This window comes from Bos indicus x Bos taurus, chromosome 18 (genome assembly GCF_003369695.1).
Source record: "Bos indicus x Bos taurus breed Angus x Brahman F1 hybrid chromosome 18, Bos_hybrid_MaternalHap_v2.0, whole genome shotgun sequence".
Classification (NCBI taxonomy): domain Eukaryota; kingdom Metazoa; phylum Chordata; class Mammalia; order Artiodactyla; family Bovidae; genus Bos; species Bos indicus x Bos taurus.
The window spans coordinates 27,524,306-27,549,034 of record NC_040093.1 but is presented as its reverse complement, the minus strand read 5'-3'; the positions used below and the strand labels follow the sequence as shown (position 1 = coordinate 27,549,034).

General features: G+C 48.1%; 1 protein-coding gene across 3 annotated transcripts in view; it reads left to right on the top strand.

The window, feature by feature from the left end:
• ZFHX3 (zinc finger homeobox 3) overlaps positions 1-24,729 on the top strand; it is a 244,021-nt gene that overhangs the window by 188,829 nt on the left and 30,463 nt on the right. For all 3 annotated transcript variants that reach the window (XM_027516111.1, XM_027516108.1, XM_027516109.1), the window contains one exon: positions 11,430-11,537. In XM_027516111.1, coding sequence (XP_027371912.1) covers positions 11,430-11,537 — 108 coding nt within the window. The remainder of the gene's footprint in view (positions 1-11,429; positions 11,538-24,729) is intronic.

The window sequence follows — 24,729 nt, the reverse complement described above, 5'->3', positions numbered from 1 at the left end:
GATTTTCTTTTTCCCTTTGGACACAAAAGAACTGTACAAGGTGCACGTCAAAAATGCATGATGATGATTACTCCTAGTGTGGCTGGCCAATACAGTGTTTACGAATTTTGCTTATATGTTCATGAGTTAGATTTGTCTGCAATTTTTCCCCGTAATGCCTTTGTCAAGTTTCGTCATAAACGTTATGCTGGCATAATAAAATAGCAAGCTTTAAAAAAAAAAAAAAATGACCACAATTTAGCAGTTCCATCTGCTTTTTCTCCCGTTAATGCAGGAAAGCTCTTGAACATAAATCTCTGGGTTTTCCCTTCACCTCGACTTCCCGCTTCACTTTGTTTGCAGTTTCCTAGGAGATGTCAACTCAAACACGTTGCTTCTGTCACCCAGTTGTCTCAGACTGAAGCATGTTTGGGGGCTTGATGGTTTTGGGGGGCCGGCCCAGTTTTGGACTCTCCACATGGAGGCGCACCCCTCAATATCTCGAGTGTGACTGTAAGTGCTCACAGCAGAGGCAGGCTCTTCACCGCTTGTACCAGGCTGTGAGCCTGCGGTAGGCACCCGGGGACCCCCAGCGTGAAAGGAGGGGTGAAGCTGTCGTGAGCCACCGCCGGCTTCATGTGCGTGTTTAAGGCTGCATTCTGGGACATGCCAGGCCATTACACATGCAGCGACCTTTGCACAGCTTGGGTCTGGCCAAAAGAGGGCAGGGCGAGTCAGTGCTTTTCTGGACACAGCATTGTCTGAAGTTGGCCCGATGTCTGTTTCCCAGATTTGGTTTGGAAAGTGTAAGCCTTTGTTTGTGCTTTGTTTTTATGAATCAGCTGGTTTTCCCAGCTGTGCATATAAGTGGCTTATGATCATGCAAAATGAAGCTCATTGACAATCAGCCCCTCACACCGCCCTCCACAGACAAGCAGAGACTAATGTTTCTGTGTGCACCCTGTGCTTCACAGGGCACAGCTCTTTCCTTAATAGGCTGGAGCCCCTTTGGACGGCATGGACATCAGAGTGAAGCCACAAAGGGGCTGGAAACGCAAGTCCTTCATTTGTGTGTCATGTGACTCCAGCCCCTGGCGTCATGGTTTCATCTTTTGCAGTCGACTGCTATTTGTTTTGGTGGCCAGAAACAAAATGTTCACCTGTGTTGCTTTTGGTTTGCTTTTTCGCATGTCCAGGCCCCCAGTATTCCCTCTTTGCCTTCAGCGTTGTCCAATTCTGTCTTCCCCGAGCTGTAACGCCTCAGGTCTGCATGGTCACCCCCCACCCGCTTCCTTCATTCCCGTATAGATTGCGTCCGTCAGCGAGGGCATTCCCGTCATGAGAGCCCTCCCACAAGGTTCACTTACACCCATTAGGTTCTAATCACCATCATCTACTATCACTCTGGTATATCCTGTTCATTTCCCATACACCTTCATTTGTATATGGATACTTAAGTACATTTATAGGCCTGCCTTGATTTTTTTTTAATCTATGTAATTCCAACATTCTTTTCATGTAAAAATAAATAAATTAGGAAGCACATCATATATATGTATATACATTTTTTTTTTACATTAAACATAAGATCTCTCTCTGACAAGCCTAGTCAGTTTTGACTCAGGTGATACCAGCCTTCTTTAATGGAAACTGTTAATTTTTTCTTTTTTTATTTACATGCTTTCTATCACTCATGTGTGTTTATCTATCTTGTCTTCACCCTCCAACCATGGGAGCCTGGCAGTGTTTATTTCAAACAGGGTGTTATTGAAAGACAGATGCTCGAAGGGACTGCTCAGGCCTCACACCTGGAATGCTAAAAAGCTTTCAGGCAGATCAGTTGGGTTGAAAAACGTCCCTTTCCATGGGGGAGGGGGAAGCAGTACCCCACCTGAGAGCTTCCCTTCCTCAGCCTCGTGGTCATGACCCCCCCACCCCACCCCCACTTCTGACTTACATCCACACCCTCAGAGGATGCTTTCAAATCCACAAAATGGTTTATTCCGAAGAATGAGCTTGGGGAGGGGGTGCTTTTTTCCTCCATCAAGACCCTCCCCTCCTGCTCACCCTGGCTTTTCTCACCTTTGCCTATCAAAGATTCTGCCCGTAAGACAGGCCGTTTACTCTCCACCCTCTTTCTCAGTAGTAGTCCACTGAGTTAGAATCATTATTCTTCTCCATGACTTTGTTTTTAATGGAAGGAGGGGAAAACCACCCTTCTTGGTTTCAAGGACCTTTCTATTTTCTTTGCCCCCTTCTTTCCAGAACATTCCAGTTTGGTGCGAGGTTAAACTGTGCAAAATACTGTTTGAAAGAAGGGAGAGAAAGAGAAAAAGGCTTGTCAAAATGCATTTGTTAGATCACGTTTTAAACGAAGTACAATTGAAGGTAGTTTTTGTCCATCGAAAGGAAAAACCCCTGCAAATGCGCTGAGCTCCCAGAGAGCGCGCCTCCTTTGTCGTCGCCCTGACATTGAAGTGTAATTTTTCATGGTTATTTGGACTGGAAAATGGTGGGGGGGAGGGAAAGGGAGAGATGGGCTTGCGATTATTTCCCATAAATGACAACACAATCACATCACGCTCCGCTACAAACATGCTTGGGGAGTTTGCCTTTTTTACATTTCGTGTGTGGAAGTCGCAGCAGCAGCCAGGGCTCCGTAGAAACCCAAGGGGATTAATCCCCCTGAACCCGGTGTTCCTCAGAGTTCCGGCATGGAGCTGGGTTTCTGGTTTAGCGCAGGTTCCCCAACCAAGTCAGGGCTGGGTTTGGTATTTTAAAACCCGGAATGCACATCTTTCAGTATTTAAAAAGAAAAAAAAAAAAACCTTCCTGGGAACAGCCACCAGGCGAGTCAGTGACACGTTCGTTCCGGCGTGCTTTGTCACCGCACGCGGCTTTCATCCTTTCTGCGTTTCCGCAGGGGGCAGCCCAGGTGCTTTGGCTGAGAACACAGATAAATGGAGCCGGTTGCAATCCCGGCTCTAGGCGTTTCCTCCCTTTTTCTCCTCTCGTGACCCCCACCCACCCCCTTAATTCCAGCGAGGTTTTGACAAACTGTTCAAATGACCGAATGGCCTGGCCCGGAAGTGGGAAGCTGGTAGGACCCTGGCGGGTGACGGTGCTGTGTGCGCAGCCCAGGGCGGGCGGTGTGCTCCAAATGGCCCAGGAGATGCCGCCTCGTATACACGCTCACGATGGACATGAAGCACGCTAGCGCGGGGCTCCCCCAGGCGAGCCTTCGGGGCCTCACCCTCTCCAGCAGGGGCTATGGCCCCTTCTTGTCCACACTCACGTTGGAGGTGAAACACGTGGGCGCAGGGCTCCCCCAGGCGAGTCTTCGGGGCCTCACCTTCTCCGGCAGGGGCTGTGCACGCAGGCTGCAGCTTCCCAGGCTCCCTCAGGCTGCCCAAGCCCCATTTTTCTTGTTTCTATAAACAGTGGCAAGATCTTCAAATATACAAAAGCATAAATGGTCTCTATTCTCCAATTAGTCATTTTAATAATACCCGGCATTGCCTTCAGTGTTGACTCTTGCAGCCTGGTGCCAAAGCCAGGGGTGGTGGGGCAGGGGCGGGAGAGAGGGGCCTGACTGAGGGGGCCGCTTGCTTCCTCGCCACTAGTGTGCCTGAGTTTAGTGGATTTTCCTGCAGAGCCTCTCCCGGGCCCATGTTGAGGTTGCTGGGCCTCCACCGCCTCGCAGGCTCGGTCCAGAGACTCTGGGCCCAGCAGCCCCCAGTATACTTGGTGAATGAACCCAGCAATGAAAAAATTCTTGTGGAAAAATTATCACTGAAAGGAAAAGAATATGTCAGTGGAGGGCGGGAGTGGGTCTGATCTTCTCCATGTCCTCTGTTCCTCTCCTCCTCACATCCTCTTATCTCTCAGAGGACCGGAACTTGTTTTTATAAACATCATCTTCCAGAGGGCAGTTGCATTTAAAACAGCTAGTTAGCACTTTGGTCACTTTTTTTTTTTTAAAGCTCCTTGGGGTGGGAAGATACCTGTGGCTGACTGGCGACCCTTCACTCCAGCGGGTGGAAAAGGGTCTTCAGCAAGATGGCCTGGCCGGCAGAGAGCTTAGATGGGGGGGAGAATGGGAAACGCTAAGGACAAGGGTGACCTCGAGGGGGAGACAACACTCCCCCACACCTGTCCCGTGCTGTGTGCTCCAGACTTGGGCAGGCTGGGGTGCAGGAAGTCTGAGTGCTTGGCATCTGCTCCGAGAACGTACTTTTCACCAAACACCTTAGTCTCTGTTAGTGTCCTGGATTCTCCTGTCTCTGGAAAAGAAATGGCAACATACCCTGAGGAGGTGGGAAAACATTCCAGGTCCTGGATGCATAAAGCAGCATGCTAGCCTTGGGGCCCCCGCCTGCTCTTCCTTCCTACTCTCATCCTTCACCCCTGTAAGGATTCCCACCTGGACTGTCACAGTCGCTCAGAATGTTTCATTCACCAGCTTTGATTTAGACCGTGGACCCTTCGTCTTGCAATTGGACTTCTTCCTCAAGTAATCTCTACCCTGTTAAGATGTAGGAAACAGAATGGCCAAAGTTTGCCAACAATTAACAATAATATTCAGACGGATTACCCACAGAGGACCTCCAGGGAGGTGTGGAAGTTCCGTCTTTAGTGGGCAGAGTGAGAACGTGTGGTCACCTCTACCACAAAGCTAGGTCTAAGGACTGGGGTGTTAGAAGAAGAGTTTGCATTGTGGTAGGCAGAAAACAACCCGATTTAAGGGAAATTTCCTGGGGTGTGGTATTGTCACTCAGAAGACCTAATTGCTTGAACTACCTCTCAGGCAGTTTCCAACCATGTCATCAGGGCTAGAAAGACCCCATGGAGTAAAACCACAGCATCAACATTTGAAAAAGCGCGTTTGGGGACGTTGTGGAGTAGAATATTGCATCCTGAGTCTGGGAGTCACTGTGCGTTTGAGGTGTAGCCCAGGGCACATGGAGTGTCACCTACTGTAGGACCTGAGGTCACTGTTCAGTGGGATCGCACTTGCCAAAGTGTCAAGAGGGAGACTGGCTCAGTTAGCCACCTGCCCCAGTGAGTGCGGCCACCTCTCCCTCTGCGGCCTAGAGAGGGTGACGAGCTGGGGGCAGCAGAAGCATCCATCCGTCAGCATTGCAGGTCACATCCTGTTACAGGTTATTCTTGCAGCAGAATTTTAATGCACTGGATATTATTCAAAATAAGTGGTCTAGACCTTAGCCATCATCTTTCATATTGTAGGATTTGATTTGACCTCTTGTCTGCAAAATAAAGCGTGCATACTTTTGTAGAATATGTCCAGCCGTTAGAGGTTTCCTGTGGAAGCACAAGGGGCCGAGAGGGTTGGGCAAGCTGGACTGTTTCGCCCTCATTCTCCAGTTGTTCCATTTGGCCCTACAAGAGGACAGGGGTCGGCCAAGGTGTCCTGTGGGGTGAGTCTGTCGTTACAGGTACAAGGGGGCAAGACACGGTGATGGAATCCCCTAGCCACCCACCATGGAGGCTCCAGCACAAGTGGCTGCCACCCTCCGCGTCCATGCTGCTGGTCAGAGCGTGCCGGGCCTTACCCGTCCGCGTCGGCGCTTGTCCTTGGTTAATTAGGTTGAAAATGGGGAAAGGAAAAGCTTGAACCCTATCTTCAAAGTAAGCAGATTGGTTATTTTGTTTTTCAAAGAAGAGGTCCAATATACAATTAAAACTTGTTTCTGGTAACCCTCATTCCAGGAAAGACGAGCTTTTAACAAAAGGCTTTTGACAGCTGCAGGCTACTTCATTTTTTTTAATGCCGAATGAAAAATCAATACATTTTTCTGGGTTATACATATTCAGAACAGGCCTGATATTTCCATTATAATGGAAAGTGGGTGTCTGCACATCTCGCCTGTCAGAGCTGCACTGCCGCGTTTTCCAAGCCACTGCTAAATATTTCAAACCTGATTTGATTGTGGTTCATGACAGCTAATGTTTCTCAGCTCTTGAGCCTGCCGACAGGCAAACGCACTTTAGTTCACCCCCACCCTCAAACGTAGCTCCCCCCAAAGAAAAAGGGAAGAATGATTTCATTCTTCAGTGTATCAGTGTATTCTTTAAGTAATGTGATCGCCTGAGTTCTGGGAACAGCACCCTGGTTCTTAGGAGAATTTCCAAATTCCTATCATCAAGGCCCCATGGCAGGGCTTTGTCAGGTTTGGAGGAAGGTTTGACTTAGTCTTCCCTGATAGCTCAGTTGGTAAAGAATCCATCTGCAATGCAGGAGACCCCGGTTTGATTCCTGGGTTGGGAAGATCCACTGGAGAAGGGATAGGCTACCCACTCCAGTATTCTTGGACTTCCCTTGTGGCTCAGCTGGTAAAGAATCCACCTGCCTGGGTTAGATCCCTGGGTTGGGAAGATCCCCTGGAGAAGGGGAAGACTACCCACTCGAGTATTCTGGCCTGGAGAATTCCATGGACTGTATCGTCCACAGGGTTGCAAAGAGTCAGACACGACTGAGTGACTTTCACTTTGACTGAGCCCACGTTATCCTGTTAAAGAATCAGGAACAGTTAGGACTAGTCTCAGGTGTTGATGGACTCCCCTTCCTTCAAGCCTGTGATTTGTAAAGTACTCCCCTTGGCCCTAGTTATTTGGTGAACAGTGTCCTTTTTCAGCAAAGGGCGTATCTTGGTGACACACTCAGCGCGTGGTGGCAGGTGCTGACTTCGTGCTGATGTGCCGCCTCTGTTTTTGCTTCAGCCTCATGCTCCTTCCACAAACCAGTTTCCAAGTGGTTCATAAAATCGTTGCGAATCCACATGGGGTTGCTAGTTGGCACACGCCCCTCCTTCAGAAGCAGATGTTACCATAAATTGGGAAATCGTACAGTCATGTTTACCAACGTGATGAGTGTAAGGTGTGTTGAGAGAACAGTGTGCATTTGTGGCAAGAAAGCCACCTTAATTGAAGGGACATTTTCTGGGGCTGTGGTATCATCACCTCCCCCCACCTCCCAAATCTATGCTGCCCTGGGAACCCTTCCCTTTTAGAATGTATTATCTGCTGAAATGGGGCTTCCCTGGTGGCTCAGTGGTAAAGAATCTACCTGTAATGCAGGCGACCAGGGTTCAATCCCTGTGTTGGAAAGATCCCTTGGAGAAGGAAATGGCAACTCACTTCAGTGTTCTTGCCTGAAAAATCCCATGGACAGAGGAGCCTGGCAGGCTGCAGTCCATGGGGTCGCAAAGAGTCGGACACGACTGAGTGAGCAAACAACAACATTTGCTGAAACCCTCATACCTGAGGGCTCAGCCCTTAACCAGCAGACATGAGTGAGTGCTGTCTGGGAGAAGCAGTTGTACAAAGAGGTAGTGATGGAAATAGGTTTTTGAAAGGCCTTCAGCCAGTGTTTTATGTGGAAACTGAAGATGGAAGGGACACCAGAGGACCTCGCCATTATTGGAGATTTGCTTCTGTTTCCCTGAACCCTTTAACATGAAAATACACCCAAACAGGAGGGGTGCTCTGGTTTGAGGGCTGCTGTGGACTGTATCCATGAGGGTGGGCGTCCGCAAGGGGTTTGGAGGCACGACCTCTGGAGTCTTGTGAGCAATAGACCATCTCATCTGTCTGAGACGTGCGGGGCCTGCTGCTCTGGCTGGAACAGGCCAGGCATGGGGTGCAGAGATGACCTCCTCACCCAGGCGCTGGCTGTGCCCCTGAGAAAGCATTCCTGGTGTGTTCTGGTTAGATTCTGAAATAGCGTTCAACTCTTTGGGGAGAAGATGGTTTTGATTTGTCTTTTTTTTTTTTTTGGCCTTAAAAATGGCACAGTGGCTGTTGTGTTTCTTGGGGAAGAAAAGTAACTTTGTCTTCTGAGAGAAAGACAGGATTTCCCAGATAAAACCGGATCGTCGTCCATCAGGTCTTCACTTCCCGCCATCTGTCAGTAGCTGACATTATAGGGGGGAAAAACAACTTCTGTAATGACCCCGGCCAGTTGCCACTGACTTAACTGTGGGGGAGAAATGCGTTCCCTGAACACGTCCCCTCTGCTCTGTGCTCTGTGAGCATGTGGGTATCAAATACACATTCCTGAAGGGAGCGTGGGCTACCCGGCCAGCCCCAGGGATTCAGAGCTGGACGCCATCCTGCCCCTGGCCCCACGCGCTCCCAGTGCACAGAGCCCCAGGCCCTGCCCGTGGGTGCCCAAGGCCCGGTCTTAGTGACAATGGTGGGGACTTTTGGGACCAACAAAACAGCCCTGTCTGCACAGCACTGTGGGGCCGAGCTATCCAGACGAATTCATAGTTTACATCTCTGTTTTTTAATCATATCTCTACCTTTATTGGTATTCAGAGCTCACAGTTTTCTGGTTACTGTCAGCCTGGGCTTTCATCCATTTTAAAGAGCTATTTTTCCTCTTGCTGTTGATGATGATGGTATAAAGACAGATGGTGTAACTGCTTATGAATGTCCTATTTTATTTCCCCAGGACCAGACAGTTCACTTGAAGACATATATTATTTCCACATGCTCAGGTTAGGCGGCCCAGACAGTGTCTGCCTCCTGCAGCTAGCTGCCCTTCCAGGGCTCGCCTTGCAGAGGGCGACACCTGTAGGTCACATGCAGAACTACAGGGAAGCGCCTACCAGGCTGAATGGGACCTGGTTTTCTAGCTGGGGGTGAGGACACTGATCTGCCCATAAAGGAAGCTGGCTTGTCCCAGAGTTTCTTAATCATTTCTTATTCCACAAAGTATACAACAGATTTGGGGTGTTTAATATATCAGAAATTATAATATTAAATCTAAAAACTCAGAAGAGGAAAGTGGAAGTGAAGTCACTCAGTCGTGTCTGACTCTTTGCGACCCCATAGACTGCCAGGCTCCTCTGTCTGTGGGATTTTCCAGGCACGAATACTGGAGTGGGTTGCCATTTCCTTCTCCAGGGGATCTTCCCAACCCAGGGATTGAACCCGAGTCTCCTGCATTGCAGGCAGGCTCTTTACCGTCTGAGCCACTAGGGAATCCCTTTCAAGAGAAGAGGACTTGATTTTTAAATCTTTAAGAAGAAAAAGAGATGCAAAAGAAATTCCTGAGCCAACCTTGATCATTCACCTTCTCACTGGAGCTTGGTCACCGTCACTTTCCCATCCTTGGCAGGGCAGGGAGGGAAGAAAGCAGAGGACCAAGCGGGCTCGTAGACCGAGGGCCTGGGACAGCCACAAAGCGCCATGTGGGTTCCTTGCTTGTTGAGCGAATGACGTGCTCATTCTTCAGTCTGTCTCTGAATGGATTTTTCTGAAAAGGTTCAAAGAGCTGGGGTCAGTGCCAGAGTGACCGTGAGTTCTTAACTCTCTGCTTGGATGGCTCAGCCCACATAGTACACCGAGAGAGGCGCTGGCCTTGGAGCCGGCCTCTCAGTGGCTAAATTCCTTCCCACCTCTGCAGAGCAGCACCTCCCGACACTGCTCATCACATCGGGGTGTCCCCCGTGTGTAGGTGTCAGACTTGCTCCACCTGGGGTGGTGTGTGTGCCCCAGAGAGGAGGGGCCATCTCTGCATAATCGCATTTGATGAACGTATGGGCACTTGCAGGGATTTTGTATCGCAGGATATATTTGGGCAAATGAGTATATTTTAAGAGACCTAGCTACTTTGGGTAGACCCAACTTAATTCTGATCCACTGAATGCTGGTATCACCTTTCAGAGATGGATTTTATAATTATAGTGCTAAACAGTTTAATCAAAAGCCAAAAGTATGCATTGACTATTTGGCCTGAATTAAGATGGCACCTATAGCATGCTGTGTACCTTGTTTATTATTGCTCAGCTAACACTTTGTGTTTTTTTCCTCCACTAAAGGCTGTAGCATGTTAATATGGTGCTGTATGTCTGACTGACTTCAAACCATGGTTGCATGCTTTTTCTTTGTTTGAACTAGGGGTGGGCGTGGGAAGACTTGATATTAACTTGACTGTGCAGTGAGACAGAAAGGCGACATAGAAATTATTTGCGGAAGCCTCTTAGTTGAAGAGGAAAACAAGCAGTATCTCCTCTCATACGTGTTCCCCGTGACTGACTCTTACATGCCCTCTTGGCGGTAATGAAGAAATGTTCCCCGACCTCTAGTTCCATCTTCCAGCTCTTGGTCTTTCATTGTCTTTTTGGGAAGAGTTAGGAAAATCTGGCTCTAAACAGATACTTTCTTCCTCAAGTGTTTCATAAATCCTCTGAGGTCAGTTTACTTTGAACTCTTTTTACTCCCTTTTATGAGATGAAATTCAGACACTATTTTCTGGAGGGTCGTTAGTGTCACTCCTTGAAATGTTGAAAAGTGGAGTTGGGGCTAGAGAGACCCAGTGTGATGTCAGAATAACCCCAGGTCCATGGGCCAACAGCCTTAGTCCCATGGATCTCGTCTGGCAATGGCCTTGGGTGACAGACGTGGGCTTCAGTGTCTCCACCCCAGGAAGCTGTGCTCTTCAAAGTCTAACGATTTCATCATCAACCTACTTTGGTTTGCTCGCCTTATTCATTCGTTTAGCCTGTTCTTATTGAATGTTTTAAATAACGGTCCATAGGTCCAGGAGAACAAGTGAGCGATGTCCCACTTCCTTTCCCTCAGCATCCAGGGTGTCTTACCCTCTTCGTCCCACTGCGGCAAGCGAGTGGCATCTTACTTTGTGATTAACCTCATGTTGGAAACGACCATTCTTTTTCCTTCACTAGTGTGTGTTGAGCTGGAGAGACTTTCCTTGGTTTGTTTTAAGCCAGTGGCGGGTAGAGAATGGAATGACTTCAAACGGGGAGTGTATGATTTGGATAAGGAATTGTTTCCCTTTCTCTACAGATCTAGCTTCTCACCACTGATGCCTGGCGAACCCATAGATGTTTGTTTCCTGGACCTCTTCACACTGATGAAATCATATCACTGATATTCTGTGACTCTTCAGAATATGAATGACTGTTAAAAAAAAAAAAAAAAACACCACGATCTGGCAGGTGCTCAGGCACCGTGAAGCCTTATGCGAGGTCTAGTTCAATGCCAGCTCTCAGTGTGGTCAGAGCTAGGCAAGAAGCAAGCCTGTGGCACTTCTTGCATCTGCAAGTGTTAAAGACTTGCATGTGATTTCAGAACTCAGTTGGAGTTATTTCCTCAACAGGATTGGCTTTTCAATAAGAAAAGCTCAAACGAGGTATTTGGAATCCATCTCAGAATACTGAGTGTGTGCACGTCTAGACCAAGCTGCAGTCTCCTGCCAGTGGGCAGGAAGGAAAGTTCCCACCACCGCCCCAGACCGTGCATCCCTAGTGCGGCTGGCCTCTCGGGGCTCACCGTGTGGCTGGGGGACAGTCGTTGGCTGCCTGCATTTTGTGGCGGGTACTTCTTTGGAGTAGCAGCCAAGAGTCCTCCATCTTCTGTCTACTTTTAGTCCTTGACATTTTCGTTTTCTTCTCTTGCAGAAGAAGCCATTGAAGATGTTGAAGGGCCCAGTGAAGCGGCTGCTGATCCCGAGGAGCTCGCTAAAGACCAGGAGAGTGGAGGCGAGAAGGACCAGAGCAAGTGGACAGGTAGCGTGTGTGGCTGCCCTCCAGCCCCCATGTTCCTCTCCTGGAGGAGGGCGGCAAACAGGCCAGGGAGCAGGCGCAGGCTTGGTCAGCTCGGAACGGCTCGGCTGGTTCTCTGCGGGTGGGAGAAGGATTGTATTCTTGCTGTGTTGCAGTGGTCACCTTCCTTCTCCTATTACTTTATATTAAGAATTTTAAAAGTTGCTTGAAATGGCCACAGAGCCAGCTTATTGATCGAGCAGGCATCCAGGTGGCTGGCGCTGTCCTGGGGGCTGCTGTGTTTTGGGGTCATGCTTCCTTCGCGCCTCCTCCCTATTGTTTTTGCCCTTGGTGTGATTCTTCCTCCATGGGAGGTCCGGGGCCCTGTCCCACTGCTCATGAACCCAGTGGAGGGACTTGCCACATGGAACTTGATCAGGGTCACCCCCAAGTCTCTAAGGAGTCAGCAGTGTGGAGGGTGGGCTTCATCCTGCATTTGGGGTCCCAGGCAGCCTCTTTGTATCCCTGGTGTCCTGCCTTGGCCAAAGGGGAGGCAGATGGAACAGCGAGGCAGGGGGACGTCTACGCAAAAGCAGAGGAAATGGAAGAAGTTAGGAAAGGAAGTGCTGTTTCTGGAAAAGGTGGTGTTGAGAGAAGTGGGGAGGGGCCTTCTCAGGATGATAGGGTGTCTGTATCGAGGGAGAGACTTGATGAGACTTAGAGGAAAATCTTGGTTCTTTTTTGAGGAGGAGCAGATGGTTTCTGAGAAGACTTATCAGGCCAGAGACGTCTCCCAGAAACACCACTGTAATTAGAGGATGTGATGTGACAAGCCACAGAAATCATTGTATTTGGTCAACCTGGTTCTTATTGCCTTCCATTATTAATATTGTAATACTTCGATTTTTTTTCTTTTGCGAAAATATTTGCCTTCTGGAGTCCGTATTGGTTGGGCCTTTGTTACTTTTCCAGGCATGACTGTTCTTAAATCACGTTCAGTGTTGGCCTTTACTATTTAAACAAGATACAGAATCTTGGAGGGAGGCCAGGGGAGAGCAATGAAAATGACTGAAAGCTGAGCAATACTGCCTGAGAAGAGGCTGAAGGAATCGGGGCTGTTCAGCCTAGAAAAGAGAAATTTGAGTGTGACAGCGTCTAGGTATCGAGAGGGATGTGTCACTGTCCTGTTTCCTGTTTCCATGGTTTTCCCTTCCATGCTGCACACCCTCCCCCTTTGCACTGGGCTCTGTGGTGTCCAGAGGCCTGTGCTCAAGCTAAAGCCGAGGGCCAGGGCGAGCCCCCTAGGATGGTCTGGAAGGTAGGACCAGGGACTAGGGCATGGGCATCCACACTCGGAGGCCCTGAGCATGCGGGGAGGGTTGTCCTGTGTGCCTCCCAGGGATCAGGATCGCAGACTCTGCTGTAATGTTCAGATGAGGTCTACACAAACTTGGCCAACACACATCTGCCCGGAGGAAGTGAGCTGGGTTAGGGGGATTTTGCCGACACAGTCTGAAGTCTAAGTTGCCGTCCAGGCCGGTCCGTCCTTTGTTTTCAGGATTTGGGTGCCTGGTTTCTAATCCCGCCCCTGGGGTGTTCTGGCTCAGTGACCTTGCTCCAGGCACCGTTCTGTGCTTCAGTTTTCTCCTGTGAGATGGGCATTAAGAAAACCCCCTATTTCCATAGCATTGCTCTGAGGGTTACTTGAATCTGGGAAGCTTGGAACAGTGCCTGGCATACAGTAACTCAGTATCAGGAGGGGTTTTTTTTGGTTTCATTTGTAGTTTAGTTAAATAAGATGAGGAAACCTAGCGGCATTTTCTCTTGGATCCTCCCATTTGAATGTAGAACTGTTGCCAGGCAGTTGTTTTGGAAGCTGGGGGAAGTAACATAGGATTCAGTGGGCTTGTGCAAATGGCAGGTGGTGCGTGCTTCCTGCATTCTGTGAGCAAAGGACCCTGAGAGAACAACAGAACCATTTGCAAAGCTCCTACTGTGTGCCAGGCAGGCACTTGGTATGTGCTTCTCTGATCCTTAGACCAGGTTAGGGTAACCTTTGTTGAGGGCAGTTCCATTAAATCTCATTCAGAGTGATTGGTGGCAGGAGGAGACAGAGGATGAGAAGGTTGAATGGCATCAGTGACTCAATGGACCTGCGTTTGCGCAAACTCCAGGAGATGGTGAAGGACGGGGAAGCCTGGCATGCTACAGTTCGTGGGGTTGCAAAGAATCGGACACGACCTAGCAACTGAACAGCAACAAACAACATAGTGTTTGTAATTCAGTAGGAATATGTCTTCACAGCACGGGTGGACAATGCTGGGCGGTCACGAGACTGTATGAAGACTTGAAATGAGCACTGAAAAGTGCCACTGTCTTTAATAAGACTCTACTTTCTCATTCAGTCATTCAAGCAACAGGCCATACTTAATCTTTATCTCTAAGACAGAGAGAGAATGAATAAGTCAGAGACACATGTTGCCAGTTGCACAGAAGTAAAGAAAGAAGGGAAAATTCTTCTGTGACTCCTGCAAACGATTCTCTCTTGACCTGAAGCATAATACTGTCTCTGTTGTTTGCGTGTGTAATGACAGGCTTTATTAAGGTGCTTTGGGCCAATTTGATCTTGGAATCAATACAGGTGCCAGCAGCCTCTCCTGAGCTTTCTTTGGGATCCTTAGTATTTTATAAAAAATGTCTGTTTGTTCCATTTACTCCCTAAATTGAGCTGTTCCTCTCTGATTAAATGGGATGGGGAGTGCTTCCTCCCAGCAAATAAATAAGTAGCGATTTCACAATTTGTCCTGTAGATTAGTGGCTGCTCAGGATGCAGATTAGTCATATTTGAAATGGGCCTGGATAATTGGCATTTTCTCAGCTATTGATTATGTAATTCAAGGGTTTGCGCAGGAACGGATAATCTTTACTAAAATTTGTTATTTACTTTGGAATGGGACTCCTGATTTCCTGTTTGATGTCTGTTGAGCTTCTTTCCTTGAGGAATCAGGTCTTTTACCTTGAGTGGAGCAAGACAAGGAGGAGAGTGACTTGAATCACAGGAGTGTCAATCCTACAGTCAGTGGTTTGGTCTCTGCCATGTGCCGGGCGCTGAGCAGAGTCCCACTGATCCCAGTTTCCTTGAGATTATGAGCCTTGCCTTCAGGGAGCGTAACACTCCACAGGAATGCCCAGTCATCAAACAGTGTTACTCTAGATCAGTGCTGCCGCCTGGAACTTCCTGTGTCGATAAAGATGCTCTGCTCTGCACTGTACAATACCGCAGCCACTGGCCACCTATGACTGTTGAGTACTTGACACGTAGCTAGTACCACAGAGGAGCTAGCTCAGCTTTACACTTTACTTCATTTCAATGAACTTAAGTTTCAACAGCCTGTGGCTAGCAGCTAGCGTATCAGCCTACAGATACTCAGGAGGAGCAAAACTAACCCTGAAAGACTGTGTCCCAGTTCTCCCTGTACTTTCCAGTTACTCCTCAGGCTATGTTAAGCTGTAACTGTGAGGCAGGCACTGGTCTCCAGCGTCATGCCCAGCCAGTGAATGGCTCACAGGTACCCATCTCCACCATCCTCGGGTTGGCCCCTGGAGGCAGGGGGCCGTGCTCAGGCCAGAGGCAGGTGCACCTTCGTCTGTTGATACTAACTTGCCATTGTTTTCTGTGTGTTCTTGCCTTGTGAGGAAGAATTAGGCAGCACTGCCTTCTATACATTATTTCATTTGATTCTCACCCCCTCCTCTATGAAATACAATGGATACTGGAAGGACCCACTCCCTTGTGCCCCCTTCCACCATTTTCCAGATAAGTAAGTGGAGTCCCAGGGAGCTCTAGCAAGTTGCCAGATGGTTTGGGTTTGCATACGGGCTCTTCCATATATTCTAATATAGGGTGCTAAGTTTGCCATACTCCTCTCCAAGAACGCTTTTTCAGTCTAACCATTTGATCCAGTTTTCACCCCCATTCTGAGTGTAGAGAGTAACACTCACTCTTCTAAAGTGGTGCAGCGGAAAATAGTAACATGACCGCCACCTGTATGTTCAGCTTGAGTGGGGCTGTCGACCATGAATGTGCCTTGTAGTAAGACAGCGTGATGCTCAGTCTGAGAGCAGTTTGGTGAAATGGAAAGACCTCTATACGTTTGGAGTCAGGAAGCCCACCAGTTAGTGAATGACTTTGGCCTTTGGGAGGCTTGGATGCCTCCCCTTGAAAACACAGACAAGTGACACCCACCAGCTGCAACCTGGGTTCCATGATGGGATGTGGTGGCACATCGACAAGCCCTTGGTAGATACTTGAGAGTCACATCTACTCAAAGCAAGTGTGAAGCGCTCCTCTGGGTCCCTGGAGCATGCAGGAAGGGTCTTTGAAGCAGAGCCTAATGCACAGCCATTTCCACCATCCAACTCTGTGGTTTTCTCTTTTAAAATGTGAAAGTGATCGCTTTTTCTCTCAGCAGTGTGGATTTGAAAGTGCGTGCTGTAGACTGAAGAGCCCCCAGTGTCAGCAACTGAACAATAATTAATGCAGTGATTATCCAATCAATCATTAATTGCTATAAATTAAGTGATATACAATTAATGTGATGCTTTATCACCAATAATTAGGAGAAAAAATTGAACTCTTGGCAAAGAATCATGGCAGGATGGTTATTTAAACCTTGTAGCCGCCATGGTTTCCAGGCTTGGAGCACTAGGCTGGGTCTAGTTAAGCTAATTTGAGACAGGATGACTCGGGGTATTAGTGCTTTAAAGAAACAAACAAACAAAAGATAGGGCAACAATCCAACTTAAAATGACAACATGGTAACACTTCAGAAATCCCTTACTGAAGTTCATGTTTGCATTTTTGTAACATTTGGAGTTAGAATTGTAGTTAGAGCTTTGCTCTTCAAGGGGAATGGCCTGAAGGGATTTTATTTTATTAATTTTTTTCAATCCATGATGCTCACCTAACACACAGCAATTAGTGCAGTGGAGCATCCCTGATTTGAATCTATGGAAGATTGCTATTAAAGGGGGGTATTAATGGGCTGGCAAGGTCTGGACGACTGTTGGGGAAAAGTGTGTTTATGGAATACGGTGCTGGCAGGCATGATTTCAATCGGATTTGACATGTTTAACATAAATGTATAGTGTACGGCTCTTGCTGCGTATGAATAATTCCTGCAGACCCACTGCCTTTCTAATTATTGAAGTTGAAAAAAAGCAGGTCAGGCACATCCTGGTGGAAATCTATTACCAGCCCTCCCCCTCTTCTCGCTGTTGTTTACAGCTTTGTATAAATAGGAATGCCATTGTATGGGGAACTGAGTGCTTGAAATGTAATCTGTGGCAGAGAAAGGAAAGAGGCTGAAACAATACTTAAAAAAAAAAAACTGAGTTCATAAAGACAAAAGGAGGTATGTGCTGAGAGGAATGGCTCTGTGCTACAAGGAGGCAGAAGCCTGGGCTCACTGCCTGGTCCTGCCAGTGTTCAGTTGTGTGGCCTCTCATCTCTGGACCTCCGTTCCACAGTCTGTAGAGCAGCCGGTTTGGACTCAGTGGGTTCTTGCGTTTCTGGGACTTCTTAAAACTGTGAGTGGAGGAGGGACAGCTGTACAGTGGTGTAGAATCTTGGAGAATCTTCACTTCTAAGGTCAGAATGCTCATAACTTGCGAGGATGTTTCTGGTTTCCAGCTAGTGGAGAAAGCATGGATCAGGGGTGGATTGAGAGTTCACACAGCCTCTTAGTCTTTTTCTGTGGTAGGCCTTTCTTGGGGTCGCAAAGAGTTGGACAAGACTCTGTGACTGAATGACAAAAACAGAACACTGTCGCTCTCACCTGGCCCCTGTTACTGGGCATATCACACAAACTGTCAGAGCCGGTGATGACGATATCCCTGGGGGAATCTTCGGCGACTCTCGAGTTACCTCTGAGTGGATCCCGTGTCCCAGACCTGTTGCGGGCTGGAAACCAGGCCCTTCACTGCCTCTACGAAAATCATTTTGGTCTAATTCTGTGTCCTTTCGGAATCTTGTTCCATCTTTCTACCTGACCCTAAAATAAATTTGTCTTTGCAGTAGGGTATGTGAAAGGGAATGCTGGGAGCCTGGCTTGCATGGCCCCGTTGTGGTTCCCATCCTTGCTGATGGTATCCGTTTTTGGTTTTACATTTCCACACGCAGATGGGAATTGTGTGACTAAGTCAGCTTTTCCCTTCCTCCACCCTCTTTTTTTTTTTTTCCTGGCCACATTCAGTATAACTTGAAGGCTTAAGTCACTGCAGGCAGATTTCTGTCTCACAGTTGAAAACAAACCATTTGAACTATTTTTATGTTGAGAAGCAAAAATAGATACAGGGTATGGCGTATATCTGGACTTGCCTGAATTCCAGTAATTCAAAGGTCTCAGCTTTGAGAATTTATATAAAGTCTTAAGAGAGATAGATACCACATTGATTGAGCAAGTACTCTTTGTGCAGATGTGGGATATGCAAAAAAAAAAAAAGTAGTTGGAACTCACTTTCTAGAAAGGACATCATATGCAAGCATATAACTATGCTAATGGTGTGATGAGAATTATCAAGGTGTAGTTAGAAGGCAGTGAACCTGGACATGAAGGAGTAGATTGTTTCCATGGCTGTAGAAAATAACTTATAGGTTTGCCTATTATTTCTGGAACTTGGCCATGTTAATCTTCCTGTTGTTTCAGTGTTAGGTTTTGTCCTCAGTTATTAGAATCATGACCAAGATCTAAAAAAAAAAAAAAAACAAAGCACACTGTAGTGCCTTTCTCAGGGGATGTCAGAGCACTTCCGTTAGGTTCTCACATTCTTCCCCGGGTGCAACAGGATCTTACCTGTCAGGCTAGAGAACCAAAACTCATCAGTGGGGAAGTCCTGGCTGTCAGATTTGTGATCAAACGGTGATTTGCCTTCTGGGTCGGGGTACATTCCCTGGAGTATAAAGCTGAAGACCCACATGACATAGGAGCATTCTCTTAACTGTATGAAGATTGGAGGAGACTTGAAGGTCCTGGTTCTCTAGTTGTCAAGCAGAATTGTCAGCTCTTTATGGTTAGGGGCACATGGCATTCATTCATATTTTTGTGTTTTGTTTTTTAAAGACATTTCTTAGTGCTTCTTTAGGTTTACAGCAAAATTGAGAGGGACAGAGATTTCTGATATGCCCTCTGCCCCATCCCCAGTCATAGCTTCCCCCATTATCAACACCACTCACCAGGATGGCACTTTTTTTTAACCAATGAAGAACCTACACTGATCTATCCTAATAATCCAAAATTCACAGTTTCCCTTATGATTTACTCTTGACATACATTCTGTGGGTTTGGACATCTGGCTATCACTATAATATCATACAGGGTGTTTTTATTGCCCTAAAAATCTTCTGTGCTCTACCTGTTCACTTGTCCCCAACCCCACATATGCATTTTTGTAATCTCCTAGCAAGCGCTTAATACTGTCTGAATATTTCATTAACAATCAGCTGGTGAAATAGCATAACCATAAACATTTTCAAGTGCAAGTTATTCGGTTTTATGCCTTTTAGATATTAAGCCCACAGGGTGAGTAGGATTCTCCTGTGTTGATTTACAGAAAAGATGGATGTAGGATGCCTGTGCTTGTCCTTAAAGCCAGGCCTCTCTCCTCACCCTGTGGTTCCATGGCTGCACGTGCACCTGTATATTTCCGAGAGATGCTTCTAAAGATGAAACCCATAGTGACAAATGTTTGTACTCTCACCATGTGCTTGGCTCTGGTGGGCTTCATGCGCCTCCTCTCTCCTCCTGGCCTCCCAGAAGCCCTGTGAGTGGACACTGTCCTCCGACCATCAGACGTGAAGCTGGAAGTCCACTGTAGTCAGTTGAAATGCCCAAGTTCACACAGCAGGACTCCAGCCAGGTCGTAGCAGCCCTGCAGACCGTGAGCTCTGTTCCTTAGCAAGCGGGCTGGTGCCTTTGTGTAAAGAAAACTTGGCCAGGGAAGACAAGAGTTCTCAAGGAGTCCCCTGAGGTGCTCTCGAGCCGTCTGCCCACCCCTTCACACACCCTGTCCCTTCTGGGCCCTTGGAGGCTGTGCGCAAACTGAGCTGGGGGCCACGTGGAGAGTGAGAAACTGTTCGGTATGGGCTCCCCCGCCCTTGCTGTACAAACTCCAGGGGGGGGTGACATCTCCAGTCTGCTCAGTATTTGAAACCCACAGGGGAAAGTGGACTGCTATTCCCATTTTTCAGGCCTTCCAGGGATCTGAGTCAATGTCTTTCTCCTCCAGTGCAGACTGTCAAACTCCTGCCAAACCTGGATGAACCAAGAGCAATCCCTGGTGGGTCCCAAGCAGGTTGATTTGTCGAGGGGGTGGCAGAGAACTGAAGTGCGGGACTCTTGGTGTCTGTCACTATGCTGGACGCAGATTGTGTGTGTTGCATGAGTGCCATCTCTTAAAATTTAGTGAAGTATCTTATGAAGATATAGATAGGTTTGAAATGGAGAAAGAGCCTGGAAGAGTATCCTTCTAGCCTGGTCTCTGGGAGCCTGTGCTGCGTTGGGGCTCAGAGGCCCTAACTAACCTCATTAAGGTTGGATCTGATACGGGTGGGATGAACTTCTGTTAATTAACTGTGGTCTGGTCCCAGCATGACCCACATCGCCTCCTGTTTTGACCTACATCTCACACCTCTGGACTTTTTGCTGTCAATTCAAGTGTCTCTAAGGTTCTTCCTGTTCTAGTTTTTTTCTAAGTCCGTGGTTGTCACAATCTGCAATGAAGCCAGAGGGCAGAGTGATGATGCAGAGCCCAGGGTACCCCCAACTGGGCACTGTGACCACAGCTGCAGGGGGCATCTGTGCACAGCCCAGCGGGCTCTGCTGGGAGAAGACGGGCAGAGCTGACCAGAGCCCAGAGGCAGGCAGACAGATTTGATACCTCTAAGTGAGGAATTGGGTCTTGGCCTCTTTCGTCCCTGCCTGCTGGCCCAAGCCAGGCTCCAGGTGGCAGCCCCAGGCTCAGAAGTTATTATTAAGTACCCCGACAGCTGCTGTTGGTTTAAATGAAGTGGTGGCTGGTGGCTCTGTTTTGACTGGTGGTTCCATTCAGAAACTTGACACAGAGGGTACAAGGTATCTTGAAACCGAATTGTGGGATGGCCTTTTGGGAGCGCAAATCAGTGTAGTTAAGCAGCCTTAAGCATATTTCAACATGGAATTAGTACAACAGATTGATGCCTCTGATGTGGGACTTAGCACAGTTTTTTCCCCGAAGATGGAGACAAGCCACAGCAGCCGGCACTCAGCACGGACTCGCCATTGTACCCTGGCTGCTTGCTGGGAAAGCGTGGCATGACACCCGTTCCCAGAGTGCTGACTTGAGGACACAGGGGCCAGGGTGGGCCTCTGTACCCTTCCCAGGGTCCAAGCCAAGGGAGTGTTGGCTGGTGTGGCCTGCACGTGCCAAGACCAAAAAGATGCTGCCTCCTTCTGCAGAGTGGAGAGATCCTAGAGGTGTCTGTCCTGTTCACAGAGGTTCTCCAGGACACGTGGAAAGACCGAGTCTTTGATAGCAAGGCAGCCTGTCGTCCTTCTGGGTTACACAGCTGACAGAACACGTGGAGGTTACTCCTTCTGATTTTCTGGCTTTGAAAGTGTATTTGTGTTGGCTTAGAGCAGGCACATTCCCTGAGGGACAGCCATATTTAATCTTTCACCTTTGGCCTGAGGGGGAAAACATCGAGCTTTGAGACAGGCCTGGCTCTCATCCCCACATGTGGATGATGAGAGTATTATTTGCAGCAAGAATTATTTGAAAGTGGACTCCCTGATCGCCCGCACCTGCCAGGCCCCCGTATTTCATTCTAGTCCAGTCGAGAAGTGGTATGGTCCCTGCCGATTACAGAGAGCTTCAGCTCTGATGGTGGTTCTCAAGAATGTGGGGGGACCATCAGCATCACCTGGGAACCCACTGGAAATGCAGGTTCTCTGAATCAGACCTGTTCCAGGGGGTGGGGGCTGCCTTTTAGCAAGTTTTCTGGGGGATTTCTGGGACTCATTTGAAGTTGAGAATGTTGGGGCTCTGGTCTCTGTGACAGGTATGAAGTTTGAGACCTATTTCTCCTTTAGCTGGATGGCAGACTTCTGAGTCCCTGGCATATGAGGGAGGGACTAAGCTTTCCTATAAGACAGAAGTGTGCAGAGGAGACACAAGTCCTGGTCTGGCCAAGGGAATCTAGATCGTAGTAATGGGAGCGGGGAGACGTGGTCATGTTGAGGAGTGATCAGAGACCTAGCACTCTTTATCTCAACCCTGGTTGGTTAAAAAGTAACACTTGGTGAAGGGGAAACAGACCTCCCTGTACTATTCTTGAAATTAACTATGAATCTGTATTTCCAAATAAAAATCAAGATAACAACAGCAAAGAGTTTCTGGGTTTTCAAAGTGCCGAGCTATCTGGTTCACCTTCGAGTTGGTGGAGAAAACTAATGAGCCATTCCCCAGCAGCAGTCACACCCATCTGTAGTAGAGCTCAAGTTTTCTTTGAAATGCTCCATGGAAACGGGAAGCTATACGTGATGAGTCCATGAGGCCTGTGTCTTACTCCACCTACCTAGGGGTGCTCGGCTCCCTTTTTGAGCGGGTGTCTGAACTTCTCTATCTAGAGATGTGCAGAAGCAGTGTAGCCTGCAGTTACGCAGACTGGGACTGTTCTGAATGGAAGGCTTCTCACCTCACCAGGCTGGACTCTAGGACAGAGTTCTTGGGGAAGGGCACTGGCCAGGGCACGGAGACCCCCCTGGCTGTGCCAGTGCTCACCTTCGCCTCACACAGTCTCCTGATTCCTCTGCAATGACTTTAAGTGCTTGGCTGGAGGCAGAATGAGAACCATGAATGTTCAACCACCATGTTGGCAGCAGAGCAGACCCTTTAGAGGAACCGTCGTTCGCTATCGTAGTGAAGCGAGAGAGTTTAGCCAGATCTCTGGCCACTTACCAAGCGTAGTAGCTCCGCAGGAGATCCAGCACAAAACCCTAGCCTCTGCTCTTGGGAGGGAATTGCAAGCAGATGGCAAGAGCAGCCCCACAGCCAACGACAGTGAGGACCATAGAGCACAGAGCATCCTCTGGAAACCATGCATTTCTGCTTTCTAGAGGGGAGTGTGGGGCCTCTGAAAAGCTGGGTGGGGGTGGGGGGTTGGCTGTGGAGAGAGCTCACTGCCCCTTGCATTGCATTTTTGTTATGAGCTGAATGACCATTTTCAGGTCTAGTGAAGCTTCTGTGACTAGCATGCTGGGGTCATTATCTCAAATTCAAGCTTCAAGTCTGGAGTTGTACGAATGTGTTTTTTTCTCCTTAGTCAATGGAGATAGATAGAAAAGATTGCTGTAAATTTCTGGGGCAGGTGGCAAGCTGGTTTACGGAACACAAGGCGATGAGAACCTCTGGCTTACGGAAAGTAGCATGAATTAATAATCATTTAATTGGCTCCTCCATTATGTTGCTGGTTTGGGAGATGGAAGTTTAGATGGAGGGGCTGTCAGTGGTGCTTTAGCTCAGAGTCTGATGGTTGAGAAGTGGGGGTAGTAGCTGCCTTTGGTCTTTCACAAGGATGACACTTCGGGCAGCCTCCTAGGCCTTCACCAGAAGGAAGAGGGTTGGCACTTCAGTGGAACACCACTTCCACCATGCCAAGAAGGGAGGAAATGAGCCTGAAGACCCCAGCTGGCTGTGCCAGTGCTCACCTTCACCTCATAGACTTCCGATTCCTCTTTGAAATGACTAAGTGGTCAGCTGGAGGCAGAAGGAGAGCTGTGCATGTTCAACAACCAAGTTGGCAGCAGAGCAGACCCTTTAGAGGAACCATCGTTCTCTACAGTAGGAAAGGGAGAGTTTAACCAGATCTCTGGCCACTTATCAAGTGTAGTACCTCCATGGAAGATGTGACACAAAATCCTAGCCTCTGCTCTGGAGAGGGAATTGCAAGCAGGTGGCAAGATGGCAAGCAGATGTCCAGCAGTGTGGACGCTCAGCACAGGCCCTGATCTCCTCAAGGGAGGACTCTGGCCAAGTGCAGGCCTGTGACAGAGAATGTCTACCATGCGAACAGCGCCACTGATGTGGTGAGTGATGAGCAGGTGAATTTTACTCATGAAACTATAATTTCTGGTACTTTTGATCATCTTGGAGGGCGAGTCAATGTCTTGGGTAATGACTAGAGAAAACCAAGCACTGCATACCGTAAGGTTCCATTTCTGTTCCATTGCCAGTTTTTTTCAGGTTTCTTTTTCAGGAGGCAGCAAATCCCTGCCCTCCTTGGCTTGAGTTGTACAGCCACCTCACTAGGTGAGAAAGTCTGCAGGCTGTCCACGGTCTCGTGAGTACAACTCTAAAGTTTTCTGCCACCAAAATTTCAGTGACTTGGATTTTAGTTTATTAGTGAGGATTGGAATTGGGTGAGAATTTGCTCTATAAAGAGTGGTTTTATCAAGTCAAGTTAAAGGGCTGTGTATTTCTACCATACCTGACCACTTGATAAGCCCCCTACATGATATTATTCTTGCCTGTTCTTCACAGTTGGTCACCTCCTGCCTGAAGCCCCTTACTAAGCTTGTTTTAATTATTCTGTGTGCTTAGAACAGAGTAAGACCATATCTTCAAAACTGCAAATAAAACTTGCATGAGTTCAGATCACCTCTCTTCTGTTCCTTGCTCCCTCTAATTAATATGACAGGAGAAGTAAATTTTTAAGTAATTACTTTTAGAAGTTAAACACTCCCTAAGCAGATATGTTACAAACAAAGGATACCTGTTTGTTGATGTCACAGAAGTGGTTTTAGTTTTTCCTGAGGAAGCCATGCACTGACTACTGTCTTTCCCTTTGAAATGAAATTCTTCTGCCTGGAATGTGGAGGAACCTCAGAGAATAAAACAGAGAGTCATGGATCAGGTCTGCCTCCCTCAGCATCTGACTTTGTCAGATACAGTGGCCAGCACATCCCAGTTTACGGGGGAATGGTGGCTTTCGGCCCAGAAGGTTGATTTTGAATTTTCTGTCCTCCATAACCACCACGTGCAGCTCCTTTTTGTGCCTCACCAGTCGGTTGGGTGGGGCAGCCTCAACCCCTGACAAGATGAACAAGTATTTTGTTCACTCCTTCGAAAGTCTGCATGGTAAGGAATCCACAGCTCACACTGTCAGGCTGTGGCTGGGGGT